This window comes from Ixodes scapularis, unplaced genomic scaffold (genome assembly GCF_016920785.2).
Source record: "Ixodes scapularis isolate PalLabHiFi unplaced genomic scaffold, ASM1692078v2 PGA_scaffold1__304_contigs__length_218370807, whole genome shotgun sequence".
Classification (NCBI taxonomy): domain Eukaryota; kingdom Metazoa; phylum Arthropoda; class Arachnida; order Ixodida; family Ixodidae; genus Ixodes; species Ixodes scapularis.
The window spans coordinates 194564198-194585288 of record NW_024609846.1 but is presented as its reverse complement, the minus strand read 5'-3'; the positions used below and the strand labels follow the sequence as shown (position 1 = coordinate 194585288).

The following is a 21091-nucleotide window of genomic DNA, read 5'->3' as shown; positions in this document are numbered from 1 at the left end:
TAACTAATAGGACCCAATGGTTATTTTTAACTGGGAGACAGCTCCTCCGTAATAAAGGAACGTTGACTGCTGCTGTCAAAAAGAATTCGGAATAGTCTTCTTTTGTTTTTGTTCTCGGCCCATGGGGTCACCGTCTGCAAGAACACTGCTGGCTTACTGTTCTTTCCATTGATCTGAAGACTGACCGGTGTTTTATCTTCGCTTTCTGTTTTATTCACCGCGAAAAGTCGTTCCAGTACGTAATCCGGGTTACACATAGTAGGCGCATGCCATCCTTGACACCTGGTGCAACACGGCGTGCTTCGGCACATTCTCGTGTGGTTTGCTTTTGTGCAATGAAAGCATCTGTTGCCAGCCTGTAATCTTTGTTTTTTTTTCTCAGTGAGCTCAATATTGGCATTGCAGTTAGATGTGGCGCGTTCTTCAGATTTGCAGAACTAACACTCTAAGCCTTCAGTCTTGCCATACAAGGCCGCTGCGGTAGAGTTTCGATGGTTCGTGTAGTTTGAAAGTTTCTTCGGCAGTTCTTGTTTAGGGAAACGAATTGCAGGCTTACCGCCAAAGTCGTCCTCTTGTTCCTCTGACGTCCTTTCCCGGCTCTCGACTTCAACTCAAATAAATTTGAGTAGAGTCCGTAGAGCTCTTAGATGAACATTCTCTGTTGGAGACTCGGGACTGGTGCCCGTCACTGCAGTGGCGTTCTTGGTGTCCTCCAACGACATCTTCCGGTTGTAGTCCAGGGACATGTTCTTCGGTAGTGCTCGCAGTAGGAGAGGGTAGAGCATGGCGCAGTAGGATTCCTCGCCCACACCCAGTGCTCTAAGTCCCCAGATGTGCGCCTGAAGACTGTCGTGCAAACGACGCAGGGTTCGGGCATTGCCCTGTAGTGGTACCTTCTGGATGTCCATCAGACTTTTCATGTGGTCGTATACCAGAGCCTCTTGCTTGGCGAATCGCTGCTGTAGAAGGTCGATCGCGTCCGCATAGCATTGAGCGGTTGGCTGTAGTCCCTGGATGGCAGCTGATCCATCTCCGGTAAGCGCTGATCTCAGGTACTTAAACTTTTCCGATGGAGTCAGTTCCGGATTCTCGTGGATTGTGGTTTCACTCACAGAATGCTTGCCAATTCTTCCGGTTGCCGTTGAACTTGATAAGTTCTAATTTTGGAAGCTTGACTTTCGCTTTTACGGCTGTTGCTCTCCAATCGTTCGAGGAACCGCTTGCTCGTTGGCTGTTCTCCACGCCCTTCACCTTCTTTCTGAGCTTCGTGAGGCATGTGACAATCTTGTGGGTATAATCTACGATTTGCGTGAACTCCATTTCCATGTCTCTTTCGGTAATCAAAGGCTCGATCGCGGCATCTACGTGGCCGAGTTGATCCCGAGAGAGGCTTATGCACTGGATCAAAATCTCTAGGTCATTGATGACTGCCGGAGTCAGCTGAAATAATTCTTTTGCCTCGCTGAGGAGTTTCGTTACTTGTGTTTGCAGAGTCTTCCGTTTCTTATTGATGATGTCCATAATCTTTCAGTCTTGTCTCAATGGAATGTTGCTTCTGTCGTTTGATAGGTATTGCTTCGGTCTACCAGATTTCCTTCGTTGAATCGTTACGTAGCGCGTTTCCGCACAAAATGCAGGAACTTCTGGTGGTCATTGTTGGTTACGTTGATGCAAACATTTATTTACACTATGCACAAGCAACAAAGCAGTTCGATCTGACGTGTCCATCCTATGTGTTCCGAGAACAAGCCCTGGGCCATGCGCTCCCAGGCCACTAGCTCCTTGCCATGAGCTCCTTTTCAAAATGTCTCTGGCCCATTTCCTCGTCTCCAGTCTATGATCGTTGGTACACATTGTTTGTAAATGTAAAAAATTGGTTAGTTTGCAATAAACAGTGAGCTTCTTATATGTCAAATATTGATCTCTTCATTCTAACATTAATTATGTACTGCTCATGCAAGCTGTTGCTCCCAAGTGCTTGGTAGGAAAAGATACGTATTTAAGAGGTTCGAAGGGAGATAGCATGCGAACTTACTCAGCATTACAAGTGCTTGAAGCCCGTGTAGTCTGCAGGGTTCGGGGCGGGGAACTCTTTGCGGACCCTGGTCACCACGCAGCTGGGCAAGGTGACCCGGTTCTCCTTTCCTAGCCTTCCGTGTACCCACCAAACGAATTGGCAGTACGCCGTGTACCTGTACTTACTGCAATGATAACATAATAAAGTTATTTAGTTACACTGCCAGGTATCCACTTGGAACTAGAAGGCATTCATTGTTTTTAGTTCGATGGCCAGCAGCAAGACGCCACGAGCTGTAGTTTCATTAAAACATGCATATTTGAGCGAGCAAGCATGTGATGAATGGTTTGCTTCTAAATTTTGGGTGTTTTTCAGGCCACCAATAAAAACCTGCCTGTGTCGGAAACTTCGATTGCCAACATTGAGGCACTGCCTTTTCTGGTTCATCTAATGCAAATCTCGCTTTACATCCTCCCTTTATTTACAAAGCGGTGCACTTGATAGTAAAAAGGTATAGTAATTTAATTTCACTGTACGTACGCATTTATCTCCTTTATGTTTCTCGTGCTGAGAGGCCGGCAGACTCTCGGCCTCTCAGAACGAGAGGCCGAGGCCGAATATCCCGGTTCAGGCAGTATAGCTCGAAGAGCCTATGCGTTGTGATGCAGGGAAGGCTCCCAGCCTTTTCTGTGACCTTGTACTGCTCCTTGCAGCACACACTTTCCACTGGTGTGGACATGGTGCCACACCGGGATTCGCAGCAGCACCTGTTTCCCAAAGTTAGAAACATGAATTAGTGCATATGTCAACATTTCTGTAACGCTGTGTGGGCACTGGTGTGGCTACACACTTTGTCACTTTCTTTTCTCAATCCAATTGCTCACCCAAACACTGCTCAAGCCTCAGATGCCTTTTGGGAGTATCCACAACCACGATGCAGTCACTATACAGCAGCTACATTTTTGCGTATAATAATATAGTAATGCTTTATTCATATTCCGGAATCTTTGACCCAGGCATAGAGGGCCGCAAAAAAGCAGTGCTGCCCATGCCACAAGGGCCTGAGTGCCCAACCTGGGGCCCAGCATTGCGCAAACACGTGCATAAAAAAAAAGAAAAACACGTACAGCGCGCACGTGAGTATTTCGACGGTGTATCGGCACTGCGTGCAGGTTAAAGCCCGCACGCAGCTGATGCATCTTCAATTTCTAACGCGCCTACGCGGGACAGGTGCACAGGTAGCCCTGTCTTAGCACTGACAGTTTTTAGCAAAAGGAGGCGCATCTTTCTGTAGCCCAAACGATGGAACCGATAAGTTCAGGTTAGCACTCGGCCCGCCCGCAGGGGCCGCGGCGACGCCAGGACGCCGACCCGCCGCGGCCCCGACCGAAGGTCAGCGGGCAGAGCCCAAGGTAGGCTGCCCCAAGGCCCACCTGCCACCCCCCAACCAGAGCCGACCAGAGCCCGGCGCCCTGACGGTGCCACAACCCCGTAAAACCAGCAGGCGAACCCGCGCTTCCCACAAATGATGTAGCGGGAGCTCTGGACGTCAAAACAAGCCCGAAGGTCGGCTTCGCAGCAAAAGCAGTGCGATCATACGACATAATCACAGCGGCAGTGCACCCCCGGAGCGGGCGGCAATGAAATCTATGTGCCACCGTCGGATGAACTCCTCTTTTCCGAGGGTAAAAAAGACATCCTCGAGGTGGGAAAGCAGGAAGCTACGCAGCCGGTGGATCATCGGGAACATCCACCTGAAACGATGCCCTTGGGCATCAGCGGTATTCCTATTTGTCCACAAAATAAAGCAGGCGCACCCATAAACAAGTCTGGAGCTTACGGTGACGCGCACAGAGGTGTCTGCCTAGTGGGAGAACAAACATCCGGCTGACCCATCTCCAAAACGTATGAGCAACGACACAGCTGACCACAACTTGTATGCTTGCCTCTATGGCACCACCGCTGTTAGGACACAGGTTGGATGCCGAGATACCCCACTATGCATGGCGATCCCGGGTGGGCAGGCCACCCCAACCGAGCCTCCAGTGGAAGGCCACCGCAGTTGTGGGGAGGTTCAGGGACATGGCACACGTCCAGTTGGTAGTGCGGCTCTGCACCTCCCCGCAGGGGGCACCTGTGAAAGCAGGTGTTTGGAGAGTGGCGTCTCCACGGACCCCGAGCCCGGCAGGGGGCGCCTGCACCTTTGGTGTTGGGTGCTTGGTGAGTAGCGTCACCACGGACCCCAGCTGCGTGGGCCACCATACCCGCACGCAGGGGGCACCTACCTTAGAGTAGGTGCTTGGTGAGTGGCGTCACTACGAACCCCAAGCCATGTGGGTTTGACCACCCATGTCTGGTTGCGCGTGGTTTAACCCGTGTCCGGGGAAAAGGGGACCCTGGTGGTTGAGCTGAGCCTGGGGTTTGTTTGGACCCTTCGGGGCCCCCCGGGAATACACTGCTTCGACCCCTGCTTCTCGTAGACGGGCGTCCTGGCTTGGCCCGACCAGGATTATTCAGTCAATATCCTCTTCTACCCTCACCCGTCTTTCACTTCTCTCACCTCTTTTTTTCTTCTACACTCCCTTCCTTCCTTTTTCACCTTCTTAGGCGGCAAGGGCCAACCTTGAATGGTAACAGGTCCTGTCCCTGCAACCACACTAGGGTAGAGTGCCCGGGCAGCACTGGTAGTGTAATTGTGTCAGCCAAGCCTTTCTTGCTATGGCACATTACCTACCCCCTTGTTGGGCTCCGTGGTGGGCGGTGCACTCGGGCACTGAATATTCCTCCCCATGTCATGACTTCTCGTGCAAAAACCTTCCTCGATCGACCCCCGAAAAGAGGCCGCACCGAAGTTCCAACCACAGTCAACACGCCATCTACTTCTGCTAGGTTCCCAAAGTTCTTGGTCCTGCATTCTGAAATTGAAAAACCACTATCAAAGTTTTCTCCCTTCCTTGTAGCCAAGGTACTTGAATCTACTGTCGGAAAGAAATTCAAGGCCAAGGAATCGCCCTCTGGCGACCTGCTTGTTGAAATCGAATCAAGCCAGCAGAGTGCTGCAGCACTCTGCTGGCTTGAAGGTGAAGGTACCCAGCCTTCACAGCCTCTGGCAATGTAGTGGATTCAAAGGTAAGAACTATGTGCTTCGTTTTCGGTTCTTGGCCGTCGCGGCGCAAGGAGATGCGCCTTGCCGCTAACACGCCTTGGTTGGAAAGTCCCTTAGCTATTTCACTGTCTGAGGAGTCAAGGAGGTCATCCTCAGAAATAACCCCCTGGATGGTATTTAGGGTGTGATGAGGTGTAACTGTGATTTTCTGGTCAGATATGGAACTTAAAGCAACAAGGGCATGCCCGGGGGTTATTTCTGAGGATGACCTCCTTGACTCCTCAGACAGTGAAATAGCTAAGGGACTTTCCAACCAAGGCGTGTTAGCGGCAAGGCGCATCTCCTTGCGCCGCGACGGCCAAGAACCGAAAACGAAGCACATAGTTCTTACCTTTGAATCCACTACATTGCCAGAGGCTGTGAAGGCTAGGTACCTTCACTGTAGAGTGCGGCCCTACGTGCCAAATCCTCACAGGTGTTTTAACTGTCGGAGATTTGGTCATGGATCCCTGAACTGCCGAGGCAAAGCCACTTGTGCGAAGTGCGGTCAGGCTAACCATCAAGCAGATACATGCTCTAACGACGCCAACTGTGTCAACTGCAACAGTCCCCATCCCGCGTATTCTCACTCTTGTAAAACATGGAAAGATGAAAAAGCTATTCTTACCTTGAAAGTGAAGGAAAATCTGTTATCCAGAGGCATGCCGTCGCTTTGCGTTGTTGCAAAAAGGCGACTTTGCAGAGGTGGTGCAGCGGGGGACTGCACCACTGAAAGTGGCAGTGGCAACCCAGACGTCTTTTCCAAACGATGGGAAGCTACTGCAGTCCTCCATGCCCAGGCTGAAGATTCAGCTCCCTGGGCATGCACTTTCAGCAGGTCGGTCTCCCGACCAGTCCAACCAGAGTGCTAACTGCCCTCCACCTTCAGGGCAGCAGCATCTCCGTTCTGGCGGAGAGTGTGCACTGGCTGCCCCCCCCCTTCTCAGGATGGGCCGGCAACTGCAGCTGTTGTACCCGTTCGCACTCCGCGGTCCCCTTCCAGGGAAAGAAGTCGACGCTCTCGTCCGCACTCTTCGGAGAGAGCATCCTCTTCCAAGGAGCGGCATGTCTTCTGTCGCTCCTACAGTCACAAAGGGGCAGGAACGGGTGGAGTCGGGCAGTGCCCTGCCCAACACACCTGCTGCCTCTTCTGCTGGGTCAGGCCGTGGCTGGGGCCTGCAGCCCCGCGCCCCGAGCCTACCCAAAGCTTTACCCAAAGCCCCGTCCCAAGAGGCGGAGGCAATGGATGACAGCAGTGAGGTGTCTGCGCCAGCGTCTGGCCGAGACGACATGAACTGGCAGACAGCTAAATCTAAGCATAAGAGCCAAAAACCAGTAACCCCTCCAAAGTGACGTAGGACATTCTTTTTGCCCTGCGCGGCAAAGTCAAGGTTTTACTTTTACTTGTTCTTTACTACTTTTACTGATTTACTAATCTTTTAACTGTGTTTTAGAAGAATGTCTAAATTTACTTTTATGCAGTGGAACTGCCGCGGTCTTTTACGAAATATTGATAATAATTTTTTATGTACGAATTACGTCCTATAGCTCTCTCCTTACAAGAGACGCATCTTGATCATCATAATTCAGTGTTACGTCGCCATCAGTTTTTTAGAAAAGATCGCCCTGCATCAAATGCATCGGGTTCCTCTTTGCACCCCTCTTGAGGCAGTGGCTGTGCGCCTTCTTTTGGATCGCCTCATCACTGTTGTCTCTATTTATATTCCACCAAACATTCCACTGCATCTTTATGATCTCCAAAGACTTGTTGCACAGCTTCCTCACCCTTTTTTACTTTTAGGAGATTTTAATGCTCACCACCCCTTATGGGGTAGTGCCCGCCAAGACTCACGTGGTGGAGTCCTTGAGCGGTTTTTATTAACACCTGGGCTGTGCCTTATGAATAAGAGAAAGCCATCCTTTTTCAGTGCAGCTCACAATTCATTTACATCTATCAATCTTTCCATCTCATCCCCTTCAGTGTTTTCTTCATTTACATGGAAAGTCATGGATAATCCTTTTGGAAGTGACCACTTTCCGGTCATTCTGGAGAGTCTGGTTTCAGTTCCAAGCCTAATGAAACGTACCCCTTGTTGGAAACTTGGCAAGGCAGACGAGTCTATTCAACCTAAATGCAGAGCTTAAGCCTTGCATGTTCTTGTCCTTAACACACGATGAAGCCACCACATACATTACACAACAGATCACCAATGCCGCTTTTCGCTCCATCCCTCAGACCTCCTCTAGCATCCCCAAAAAGTGTAAACCATGGTGGAATGATGATTGTTCCAATACTAAGAAAAAACAGGACAAGGGATGGGGTATATTTCGCAGATATCCGACATTCATGAATTTGATAAAGTTTCAGCGAAATAGGGCCCAAGCTCGTTGGACCAGAAAACAGGCCAAGAGGAAGTCCTGGAGATGTCCTCTTTAAGTTATGTCCCAGAAAAGGAAGTGTGGGACCGACTGCACAAGGTTGAAGGCAAATACAGCTGCTTTACAGTCCCTCTTTTTCCCTCTGTAAGCTCTTTACCTGACCAGGCGAATGTGTTGGGTGCGCATTTTGCAGCCTTTTCAAACTCATCTCATTACTCTGCAGCGTTTCTGCAGCTTAAACCAGATGCAGAAAGAACAAAAGTCAGCTTGGCAGGAGGAGCCTCTGCACCATATAATCAGCTGTTTACAATGGTTGAGCTTCAAATTGCTCTCAAAATCCGGAAGCATTCATCCCCCGGTCGTGATCGAATACATTATGAGATGATCCACCATTTATCGGAGGAGTCACTCTCGGCCCTCCTGACGTATTTCAATAATATATGGAACGATGCACACTTCCCCGCCGATTGGAAGCAGGCAGAAGTAATTCCGTTGCTGAAGCCTGCAAAGGATCCTTCACTTCCTACAAGTTACAGGCCGATTGCACCGACTAGTTGCTTGGGGAAAACGTTTGAAAGGATGATTAATAAGCGTCTTGTTTATTTCCTAAAGCAACACAATATTTTGAATGTAAATCAATGTGGGTGTCGATCAGGACGTTCCATTATAGGCCATTTAGTCTGGCTGGAGACTGTTGTACGAGAGGCGTTTGTGAATAGGCAGCATTGCATATCTGTCTTTTTTGATTTGGAAAAGGCTTATGATACCACTTGGAGGCATGGCATCTACGTGACTTGTTCATGTATGGAGTACGCAGCAGATTACTTCATTGTATAAAAAACGATCTTAGTGGACGTTTCTTCCGTGTACGGTTAGGCGCGACGGTATCCAACAGCTTTCTCCAGGAGAATGGTGTTTCTCAGGGTGGAGTACTGAGTGTCACCCTCTTGGCCATAAAAATGAACTCTCTTTGTCGTGTCACAGCTTCCTCAGTATCATATTCATTATACGTAGATGATATTCAAATTTCTGTAGCATCATGTAATATGTCTAGCTGTGAAAGGCAGCTACAACCAATAAAATGACTATATGGGCTAACGAGAATTGTTTTAAGTTCTCCAGAAAAAAACTTTGTGTTCCATTTTCTTTGCGGGTGGGGTCTCTGGTTAGAGCCCTCTCTCATGTTAAATGGAAATGCTATCGAATTTAGAACTGAGCATAAGTTTCTGGGAGTGATATTTGACAGTAAGCTTAGTTTTGTCTCCCATCTCAAATGGCTAACGCAGAAATGTATGCGGACATTGAACATTCTTAAAGTCCTCTCATACAAGTCTTGGGGTTCTGATAGAAGGTGTGTACTTCGTTTGTACTTCTCTCTTGTATGATAGCGCCTTGATTATGAGTCTGTTGTGTTCGCGTCTGCTCGGCCGTCTGCCTTAAAAACGCTTGACCCTGTGCATCACCTTGGGTTGCGTCTTGCGACGGGTGCTTTCAGAACATCTCCTATTTTAAGCGCGTATGCTGACTCCAATGAAATGTCACGTGAAAAAAGGCGGCAGTATCTAAGTCTGGTTTATGCCTACAAGGTGTTATCAGAACCCAGCCATTCAGCCCACAATAGTATTCGAGAGTCTAAGTTTTATCGTACTTTCAAGCATAAACCAACTGTTATTCGACCCTTGAGCCTTCGTTTTGAGAGCCTCCGTCTCTCCCTTAACCTGCCACGTGAGGGTGTCCATTTCCTAGAAAGTGCATGTCATACTGCCCCATGGGATATGAAACAAATAGCTTGCAATTGGTATTTTACAAAATTTAATAAACATAATGTTTCTCCACTCATTCTACAACAGGAATTCTTAGCTCTGCAAGAAAAATACAGACATTACCGCCAGTTTTATACTGACGGTGCCAAGACCTCAATGTATGTCGGCTCAGCTGTTTATTCAAATCCGTTTACCCATGTTACTCGACTTAACAATGTCGCCAGCATTTTTACTGCCGAACTATATGGTGTTCTGGCAGCACTTAACTATATAATTTATCTGTTCTGCATGTTCTCTTTCTTTGCCGTGGCCTTTTACAACAATAAAAGACCTTTTTCTCTGAGTTTTTCAAGTACAACATCCCATTTCACCCTGTCCTCTCATATCACTTGAACGTCTTTTAGCTTTTCTCAAAACTACAGGTATCTTACATAAACTATAGCCAAATTCTAGTCTAGTGAGTGTACTTTTACCAATGTTTTTTTTAGCTTACCTAGTTTGGCGCAGTATGGCCGTCGGAGCTCTTGCGCCATAAAACCCGTAAACAACAAGGCTCTGCACCAGATGGAGGAGGGGTACCTCTGGCGCACAGAGCCTCGCAGGGACGCGAAGCAGGTCTGTGAGTGACGTCGTCATCTGGCATGTCATCCACGAGCTGCTGATGAGTGCCCCACAGGGGGCACCTGTGAAAGCAGGTGTTTGGAGAGTGGCGTCTCCACGGACCCCGAGCCATGCGGGATCGCCCGCCCACGTCTGACTGTGCGTGGCTTTCCCGAGTCTGGGGAAAAGGGCATCCTCGTGGTTTAGCCGAGCCCGGGGTATGTTTGGACCCTTCGGGGCCCCCCGGGCGAGGCAATACACCACTTCGGCCCCTGCTTCTCATAGACGGGAGTCCTGGTAAGGCCCGGCCAGGATGATTCAGTCTAGTCGCCACTCCTTCTACTATCCCCTCCCTTCTTTCATTTTTGTCTTCTTCTTTTCACTCTTCTCATTTCTCTTCTTTTCAACTTTAGCGGCAAGGGCTAACCTTGGGTGGTGACATATACTCTCGTCCAGATCCACACTTGGTTATAGTTTCTGGGTAGCGCTAATAGAGTAATGCTTCCACCAAAGCCATATTTGTTATGAGGTGTTACCTATTCCCTCGGGCTCCGTGGTGGGCTGCGCGCCACAGATTCTGAACACCCGTTGCCTTTTTATGGCTCCCCTCTCTTCTAAACCCCGAGCAGAGTGACCCCCCAAGAGGGTTCGCCCCGCTCCCCCTACTTCTGAAAAAGCCAAAGAACCCGACACCATTTCACATTTTCTTGTACTTCATGCTGCGAATGACTGTCTACCGTTATCAAAGATGTCACCTTTCCTTGTCTCTAAGGTCCTAAAGCAGACTATCGGAAAGAATTACAAGGCAAAGAAACTTGCTGGGGACCTCCTCGTTGAGGTAGAAAATAAAACTCAAAGCACAGCATTACTCAAGTTGACTAGCTTAGGCGAACACCAAGTTTGTGTAACCCCGCACCGCACTTTGAATACTGTCCGCGGCGTCATCTCGAAGGATGACCTCCTTCAGTGTACTGAAGAGGAAATCCTTGAAGGGCTGCGTCGGAGTGCTGTTGTAGCCGTGCGGCGAATCACCCTACGACGAGACGGACAGGAGACACCAACCCGACACCTAGTCCTGACTTTTGAACTCCACTCTCTGCCTTCCACCGTGAAGGCAGGGTATCTAAACTGCAGAGTTCGTCCTTTCGTTCCAAACCCACAGCAGTGCTTTCGTTGCCAGCGTTTTGGGCATGGCTCCCGAAACTGCAGCGGCCGAGAAACTTCTGCGAAATGTAGTGCCACTGACCACATAGCTGACATATGTGAAAACGACCATAAATGCATAAACTGTGGCGGACCACACCCCGCATTTTCACGCACATGTCCGAAATGGAAGGAAGAAAAGGAGATAATTACATTTAAGGTGAAACAGAATCTCAGCTACCAAGACGCTAGAGAACAGCTTGCCTTTAAGGCAAGGGGTTCATGTGCCGAGGCCGTGCGAACGGGACCCCCACTGTCTATGGCATCCGTGGAGACGCAGACTTCCCCACAAGACCTGTCATCTCCACAGGGGTCCTTTTACGTACGTCCGAAGACGGTGGGCAACCCACTGCCTTCATGCTCCCATGGGGTTGTGCCCTCTAAGAAGGGTGCTACACCGTCCAAAGAGCCAGACGTGCCGTCACCGGCACCAGCTGGCCCATCTGGCCGGGGTCAGGGGCTGCCTCCCCGTGCCTCTGGCAGGTCTTCAAAGCCTGGGCGGTCAGATTCACCTCTGCCACCCAGAGGACCCAAGGTCTCATTGGATGAGAAAATGGATGTGAGCATCCCGCTCTCCGATGAGGACCTTCCTCTCTCTAGATCAGGGTCTGTTTCCTCGGCCTCCTGCGAGGCTGGAGGACGACCTAAGGACACTGTAAAGAAGAAAACCATCCCACGGATTGTGGCACCAAACGACACCTAAACTACATTTCACAATTTTCGTATAACAGACTTACTGAGGCGTTTCCTTTATAGAAGATAAATGTCTTCCTTCAGTGGAACCGCAGAGGCCTCCTGCCTAACTACGATGATGTGAGCTATCTTTTAGAGGATCACCGGCCCATTGCATGTTGCTTACAGGAAACGCACCTAAAACCACCCACACTAATGTTTTAAAACACTTCCAGGTGTTTCGTAGGGACCGTACACATGCATCTCACGCAGCTGGAGGTGTTGCAGTGGTTGTGCAACGTTCAGTTCCTTCTAACGAGGTAGCCCTGCAGACTTCACTGGAGGCAGTGGCTACACGCATTTTGTTAGATCGAATAATTACAGTCTGTTCTTTGTATGTACCTCCCAATTATCAGTTACATATGGAGGAGCTAGAAGACCTTGTTAATCAACCTCCTTCACCTTTTTTAGTTTTAGGAGATTTTAATGCACACAATCCCCTGTGGGGTAGTGACAGACGGGATTCTAGAGGGCCCTTGTTGAACGTTTTTTGCTTTCTGCTGGATTGTGCCTGCTAAACACAAATGAACCTACATATTTTAGCTCAGCAACTCACACGTTCACTTCCATTGACCTATCTATTTGTCACCCACCATTATTCCCATTGCTTTCATGGAAGGTCATCCTGAATCCTCACGGAAGTGACCACTTCCCCATCAACTTAGAATTTAACCATCCTCTTATGACAGTCCCAACACGTCCTCCTCGTTGGAAATTCGAAAATGCCAACTGGCCTACTTTCAAAGAATCGTCTCTTTTTGCATGCACATCACTCGACGATCTCGATATCGATAGAGCCACTGAACATATCACTCAGCAGATTTTACAAGCTGCCATTCTCTCCATCCCCATGACGTCGTCGCATCTACCCAGGTGGCCAAAGCCCTGGTGAAACCAAGATTGCCGATTGGCCAAAAACAAACAAAATGGAGCGTGGGGTATATTTAGGCGCTACCCTACAACACACAATCTTAATTTAAAAGAAAAAGGGCCCAGGCGAGGTGAATTCAAAGGCAAGCGAAGAAAAAAAGTTTTAGAGGGTACGCTTCTTCAATTAACAGCACTGTATCTGCGAAGGAAGTCTGGGATCCCGTACATGTAATTGACGGCTCTTATCGGGCATTCACTGTCCCACTCTTGAGTCGGAATAGAGTGTGTCCTGCAAGCCTCGAGGAACAGGCCAACATACTCTGTGAGCACTTTGAGTATGTCTCCAGTTCCGAACATTACACCCAAACGTTCCAGCGACACAAGATCCATGCAGAAAAAAAGCTGTTATCACATCAGGTGGCACGCACAAACCCTATAATACTATTTTTACATTATACGAATTTCGAATGGCACTTCTTTGTTCCGAACAAACTGCCCCTGGACCAGATGGTATTCATTATAAAATGCTCGAACATCTTCATCCATCCACTATGGAGCTAATTTACATTTTTAATAGAGTTTGGCTCGAGGGCCACTTTCCATCCTCCTGGAAGATCGCTGTAGTTGTACCAGTGCTGATGCCCGGCAAAGATCCCTCTTGAGCATCTAGCTACAGACCAATAGCTCTAACTAGGTGTCTTTCCAAGACATTAGAAAGGATGATTAACAAGAGACTCATTTTTTCTAGAACGAAACTGCCTTGATAAGTTCCATTGTGGCTTTCGGTCAGCACGGTCCACTGTCGATCATCTCGTCTGCTTTGAGACCTTTGTACGTGAGGCTTTTGCCAACAGGCAACAGTGTCTCTTCATCTTCTTTTATTTGGAAAAGGCATACGACACAGTGGCGTTACGGCATACTGCAAGATTTATTCGATCTTGGTTTCCGTGGCCGAACGTTGAGTGCTATACAGAGTTACCTGCAGCACCGTACTTTCCGCGTGAGGCTGGGAGAAACTCTCTCTAAGGAGTTTTTACAGGAAAATGGAGTCCCTCAGGGGGGTGTACTGAGTGTCACTCTTTATCGTTAAACTTAATTCCATTGGCCGTGCAATTGCTCCTTCGGTGCAATATTTTTGATATGTTGATGATCTCCAGATCTCCGTTTCGTCCTGTAATTCCTCAATTTGTGAACGTCGCATCCAACTTACGGTCAATAATTTGGTCAGATGGGTCGATACGAATGGTTTTAAATTTTCTTTCGAAAAAACAACTCGTGTCAGCTTTTCTCGTCGACGTGGTGTTCTTCAGGAACCGTCTTTAAACATGTATGGTTCTCCTATTGTTGTAAAAAATGAACACAAGTTTTTGGGCCTTGTGTTTGATTCCAAGTTGACTTTCGTTCCACACATTAAGAGCTTAAGACTCAAGTGCCTTAAATCTCTGAACATCCTTAAGGTCTTGCCACATGTATCACGGGGCTCTGACCGACTGTGTCTGATGCGTATCTATCGCTCTGTCATTAGCTCTCAGCTTGATTATGGTTGTATTGTCTATAACTGCTCGGGCATCAGTTCTAAAGATGTTAGATCCTATTCATCATCAAGGACTGCGATTGGCTACTGGCGCATTTCGCACCTCCCCAGTGCTTAGCCTTTACGCAGAAGCAAATGAACTGTCCCTTGAGTATAGGAGGTTTTCCCTGGGTTTTATGTACTCTGTCAAGGTGCGCTCTGTCGCGGAGCACCCCGTCCGAGATAATATTGAGACCATCAAGTTCCAACGTACATTTGAAAACAAACCTACCATAGTCCCCCCTTTTTCTATGAGGAATAATACTGCAGCACAATCTGGTGGGATGGATGCAAAGCCTCAGTTAGTCCAGTACCCACCAGATATAGCTCCATGGAACAGCTGCCACATACATTGCGACCTTACGCTGACCAAATATAACAAAAAGGATGTTTCACAGGAAGTCATAAGGCAGGACTTTGAGCTTCGGACCAGATATCACGAGTATGCCAGTTTTTATACAGACGGGACGAAAAAAGACACGGTAGTAGGCTGTGCTATGATGGGACCATCGGTAAAGCAAGTGAAGAGAATAAATTCAAAAGCCTCTATACTTACAGCAGAGCTTTATGGTTTGCTGTTTGCTGCTGGCTGTTGATTACATAATCAAAAAACGACTTTCTGATGCTGTAATCTACACCGACTCTTTAAGCTCTCTGAAGGCAGTCACATCAATGAACCATGTTAAAAACCCACTGGTTTCCGAGTTAAAGTACAAGATTATCCTGGCTGCAAAAAAAAATCTTGACATAGTCTTATGCTGGGTTCCTAGCCATGTTGGCATTCCTGGAAATTAATCAGCTGATTGTGCAGCCAGCTCTGCTAATGATGGGAAAATTGGCACACACCAAATACCCTACAAAAGATTACTACAACTCTGAAACGTTGCATCAAAGCAAAGTGGCAGCTGCAGTGGAACAGCTAGACCGGCAACAAACTACACGCAATCAAACTTCTTCTAGGCGAGTGGGAGGGTGCCCGACATCGGGAGCGCTTTTATGAAGTCATACTCTGTAGGTTACGAATCGGTCATACTCGTCTCACACATGGACACCTCTTGAGCGGGGAGGATGCCCCTGAATGTGTGCACTCTAACCTACCTCTAAGTATTATGCACATACTCATTGAATGCCCTATGTATGACCAATGCCGGTATAAACACTTCTCACTGCTTTATAAAAAACACATTCCACTACACCTTGCCTTACTACTAGGTGACGAACCGCTCATTCCATACAGTTGTGTTTTTAATTTCCTTACAGATATCGGCCTTCTACACCGACTGTGATTTTACTTTCTATCCTAAATTCGTTGTCATATTGTTTGCACTTATACACATTCATGTTCATGGTTTTATCATATATTACGCTACTATAGCTCTTTCCTCTTAAACCAAAATTGCAATAGTCTAAGTTTGGCGCAATATAGCCTTAGATGCTGATGCGCCATTAACCCCCAATCAATCAATCAATCAATGCTGATGAGTGCGGACTGCCGCGACATAAAACGGCGACGGCATTTCAGCGGTGGGGCAGAGGTTGACAAGTTCCCGAGGCACCAAGATGCGCCGGTGAGTGTCGAGCCAGTCAAGAAGCTCCCGACTACGCTGGAGTACGACCAGCGTAGTCGGGAGCTTCCACCAGCTCCAAGACACCGCGAACTGCGAGGATTCGACTATATGTAGCAAAACACGGTAGTCCCCAAACCCCGGCGGTGCGAGGGAGGTAAAGAGCCTGCCAAAGAACAAGCTCCATGTTCTGCTTCCAGAAAAATGAAGAGATTGCGGAGTTGAGTCGACAGATGATGGCTGCAGGCAGACGCTCAATGCGCACTACAAACGAAAGTATTGCACACAGGACAGACTTCACTATGTACGCACGGTCCGCAAGGGGGAAACAAGCCATCAATGCAGCTTGGTGCACTACGTCTGCTACGGTACTGACCCAAGTATTGGGCGACACACTGAAGCAATCGAAAATAACTCCTAGGACCTGGACAACCGCAGTTGTCTGGACGCCGCCTGGGAGTGGGTCGGAAAAACTGCGAAAATGAGGGCCTTGCTCTTCGATGTGTTCAGCTGGGCACCGAAAAGTGTGGCGTACTTCTCTTAAAGCCGAAAGTTAGCAATAAGGCTGTCTGAGTCCCGCATATATAGCGAAACATCATCCGCGTATGCCCTCAGGAATCCTGAGCCAGGGAGGGAAAACCGCGCACTGAGGGATGGTCGCTGATCCGGTGCAGCAGGGTGTCCAAGCAAAGCACAAAAAGTAAGGGCGACAAAGGGCAGCCCTGATGCACACCTCGTGCCACTGAGAAGCATAGTGTGACCCTACCGTTGATGACAAGGTCATTGACCAGGTTGGCGGAGAGAAGTCGGCGGGAGAACCTTGAAGATGCGGACGATATCAACTGGACAGCCAGACGCCCAGAAGATGGAAAAAAGAAAATGGTGTTTTAGGCGATCAAACGCCTTGTCCTGGTTGAGTGAATCGAATGCTCCTCGTAGGGTGCGTGATGTGGTGTACTGGAACATGCCGTGGGCAAGTGACGAAAAGATAGTCCGCCCATGCAGGAACGGAACAAATCTGGTACGGGCTGATGAGCCCCGGCAAGATGTCGTGGAGACGCTGGACGAGGACGGCGGCCGGGATATTGTAGTCCGTGTTAAGAAGCGGAATGGGGTGCCAAGCGTTGCGTGTAGGAGCGATCCCCTCTTTCTTTCGGGAGTAGGACATTGCGGTTACGTTGGAAACAGTCCGGAATGCCGCCGCCGCGGAGGAGCGGGTTGAAAAGTGACAAGCGCCGCTCCTATTTGTGGCCAAAACTTTCGATAAAACTCTGAGCAAGCTGTTCGTGCCCGGTGAAGAGCCAGACTTCATGCACCTGAGGGCCTTTGATGCCTCCTCGAGTGTGATTGGAAGAGCGAGGGTGTCTCGCTCGGGTTCAGGTACAAGGGGGAGTGCGCCGCAAAAAGAAAGGACGCGGGAATAAAACGAGCCGTCGAGGGGACTCCTATGAGACTTGGACAAAGCCGAAAAATGTCCATAAAACACCCGCTCTATATCTCCGGGCAACGACGACTCAGCACTGTTGGCCAGCGTGATGGACGGTATGTGGCGCGTCATGTCGCCGCCCGGGCGAGTCATTTGAAGGTAATGAAGAACCTCTGGGGTCAGACACCAGATGGTTGTCGATGGGCTGCAGAGCCGCTATGCCCGAGTGCTCACGCAAAATGCTCGTGTACCGAGCCGTTAACGTGTCTGAATATTCTTGCATGAATGGTGTCGTGAAGCCACCTCGCTGAACTACGCGTATACGGCGTAGGACCTCTGCATGCCTACCAGAGTTGGCATTTCCTCCACCTACCCTCGCACACACACAATGTGCACCAAAAATCTTTCAGACTGTCCCAGTGCTCAGGGTATGGGCCCATGAACTGGAGCACCCCAACAAAAGCCCGGTCGAGCGACCGCACCGCATCCTGATCGCGTAGGAGCCGCACATCTAGACGCAAAAGCATGTAACGAGCGTTGTCAGCGCCTGGATGGCCTATGAGAGCAAGAGGGGGTAAGGTCCGAAACGTATCCTGCTGTTGAAAGAAATGAGAGAACCTCGCACTTCGAAACGTACGGCGTGAGGGCGGCCGGGAAGTATGAGCGGTCCAATCGACTGCTCGAGGCAGCACGAGATCGCGTGGCGGTAAAGGTGGACCCGTACAGCTCGCAGCACACATTGCGTATATCAAACTGCCCGGCAAAGCGCCGGACCTCCCAGCGTTCCAGTTTGTCCGGCCCTGGCCCGGCCTGTGAATATCGCGGTAAGCGCATAGAAAACAGTTGAAATCCCCCAAAAGAAATAAAGGGCGGGATTCTAGGAAGAAAACATCTAACTCTTGGAAAAGATTTGTTCGACAAAGACATCTGAGCGGGCGCGTACACATTCACGGCGCGGAAGCGATGCTGCCTCACAAAAAAATCAAACTTTGTGCATATTTTTTCCTTTCCTTTTTAATCTTTTCTTGAACAATTATTATTGAAAAAAAAAATGTTGTAGACAAAGCTTTGAACTAAATGGTATCGGACTCCCTTTCTAGAGGTGCATAGGGAAACGGCGGGGCTTGGGTTGCCGGCTGGACGCCGCGAAGCAGCATTCATACTGTTTTTTTTCGGTAGGGCAAATGCTGCTGACCTGTGACTCCCGTTGAGAAGGGGAAGAGTCAAAACAGAGTCACACGAATCATTGACTCTCTAAAAGAGTCGTGAAGTGTCAAAGGGAGTCATGGAAGCAGCGACTCCCTTTGGACTCCTTTCTTTTTAAGAGTGTATGACATTAGGTGCCGCTGTGCCATTAAACACCTAATTTTTGTTCTTCATTTATGCAATGCCCCGTTTGCCCCACATACGATTTCCCGCAACTCATTGGTATGTTATAAACCACTGACGTTGCACACTCCACGTATTGCTTTGCGTGTTTTTTTTTGCACACTTTACCTTCTCCCTTTTTATTTTTGAATATAGATGGGAAAGCTTGTGGCGCTAAAAACACCACTGGCACTTCCAAATGAGCCGCCTCTTTTTTTCAGATTGTGAGATAGATTGTGAATGTAATGAATCACCGCCGTTCTTGTTAGTAGTTTGGAAGGAATATGAGCCTCATCTTCTTTCTTCATCTGGGAAACAAGGTTATCCGCTACTTCCCCCAAGAAGCGATCGGGGTACTCTCCGCGTTTTAGACGATTCACCTGCGTGAGGTAGCTTTCATCCGCGACATGGTGGCATGACTGCCAACGAGTCTCTCATTAGGCACGATGCTGTTCCCCTTTTAACGAGTTTGGATTGCCCAAAATTGAAGGGCACAACCCCTTTTTTAGTTCGTGGCTCATACTTCCAACAAACATGGTCACCTTCGAAGTTGGGGCTCAAATGCAAAAACTGCAGCCTAAACGTCAATCCATCTGAATTCAAGTTAAAATAATCCAGCACATCGTTAAGTCCATGCTAACAATAACGGACTTTAGGGCAAGCACTAAAAAGTCATCCACATACCGACAGATTGTAATTCCCTTAATCTTTCAATATACTTACGTATTCCCTTATCACATTCAGCCAAAAATATATCGCAGAGCACTGGCGCAACACGAGAGCCGATACATATATCTCGCTCTTGAATGTGAACAGCATTCCCAAAGGACACAAAGGTTGAGTTAAGGTAGCATTCTAGTGACTCTAAAAATGGCTCCACACTTACTCCGCTCGAATTTCTAAAGCTTACTTCATTTTTTATATCAATGCACTTTTTTACCGCTGGGAAAAACTTGTCATGCGGGATGGAATAGAAAAGGTCTTCCACGTCAATAGAAAAGCCTCCGCCGTAGGACTGGTCGCAGCACATGTTGGATGGGAGATGGTTTCCCGGTTTAACCCGCAATCAACAAAATCCATCCATCCAGAAGCCATTCACATTTTCAACAGCACTCGTTGTCGAGGCTTTCACGCCATACTTCAGGCTCTCGCGTTTCTGATCCTCATAGGTCTTCCGGTTTGCTTTGGCTTTCTTTCCTTCTGCAAATTACTTTCGCCCTACAAGAACAAGGCGAAAGAGATGCTTTCTGCCAACAAGCACAAGATTCGGAAGCGATGTGGCAATCTTTAGAGCCGGATGCTGCGCCGTACTTGCGTATACCTATAGGTGGACAGCACATAGGCTTAACATCACGAGCACACCAACTCTTGCCTCTTGTGCAAACTCCTCTGCATCATCTACTTCCTCCACAACTCAACCACCTCAACCCTTGGTCAAAATGGAGGACTGCGCAAGTGATGCAGGCGAACATCTGTGCACTGAAGACGAATGCAGCACAGCTGAGAACGACACTCCTGAAGGCTCGGGTCATGAGCGGCGAGATGTGGATCGACCGTTCGTCAAATTTGCTTACGCCACTGGGAAACGGCAATTCAATGACTGTTGGAGACGCTGTCGTCCTGATCATGGATTACGTCATCGGAGACGGATTTTCACGGACTGGCACAGAAAAGCTTCTTAAGCTACCAAACCTACTGTTAGAAACCAGCGGCATCCCCAAAAGCAAATATCGGTTCATAAAGTTTGCGAGTGCTTCACCAGTCGACATCCCCGCGGGGGGCAGCTGTGAAAGCAAATGTTTGGAGAGTGGCGTCTCCACGGACCCCGAGCTCCACAGGGGGCGCCTGCACCTTATGTGCTAGGTGCTTGTTAAGTAGCGTCACCACGGACCCCAGCCATGTGGGCTATTATGCCCGCACACAGGGGCACCTACTTTAGTAGGTGCTCGGTGAGTGGTGTCACTACGAATCCCGAGCCATGTTGGTTCGCCCACCCACGTCTGGCTATGCGTGGCTTAACCCGTGTCCGGGGAAAAGGGGACCCTGGTGGTTGAGCTGAGCCCGGGGTATGTTTGGACCCTTCGGGGCCCCCAGGGCGAGGCAATACACCGCTTCGGCCCCTGCTTCTCGCAGACGGGTGTCCCGGCTTGGCCCGACCAGGATGAATCATTTTGTCGCCTCTTCTACCCTCTTCTTCCTTCTTTCACTTTTCCTCCCACCTCTTTCTCTTTTCTCCTCCACTCTCTTCCTTCTTTTTTCACCTTCTTAGGCGGCAAGGGCCAACCTAGAGTGGAAACAGGACCTGTCTCCGAAACCACATTGAGGTGTAGTGCCCGGGCAGCACTGGCAGCGTAATTGTGTCAGCCAAGCCCTTCTTGCTATGGCACATTACCTACCCCTTTGTTGGGCTCCGTGGTAAGCGGTGCACCCGGGCACTGGACCTTCCTTCC

The 21091-nt window shown here is 48.9% G+C and overlaps 1 protein-coding gene across 1 annotated transcript; it reads right to left on the bottom strand.

Moving 5' to 3' along the window:
• Positions 1-611: 611 nt before the first annotated feature.
• On the bottom strand, positions 612-1326 carry LOC120842531. Its single transcript, XM_040213663.1, has 2 exons — positions 1113-1326; positions 612-1030 (listed from the first exon to the last, which is right to left on the bottom strand). The coding sequence occupies exons 1-2, from the start codon at positions 1324-1326 to the stop codon at positions 612-614; spliced, it is 633 nt and encodes a 210-aa protein (XP_040069597.1).
• Positions 1327-21091: the final 19765 nt, after the last annotated feature.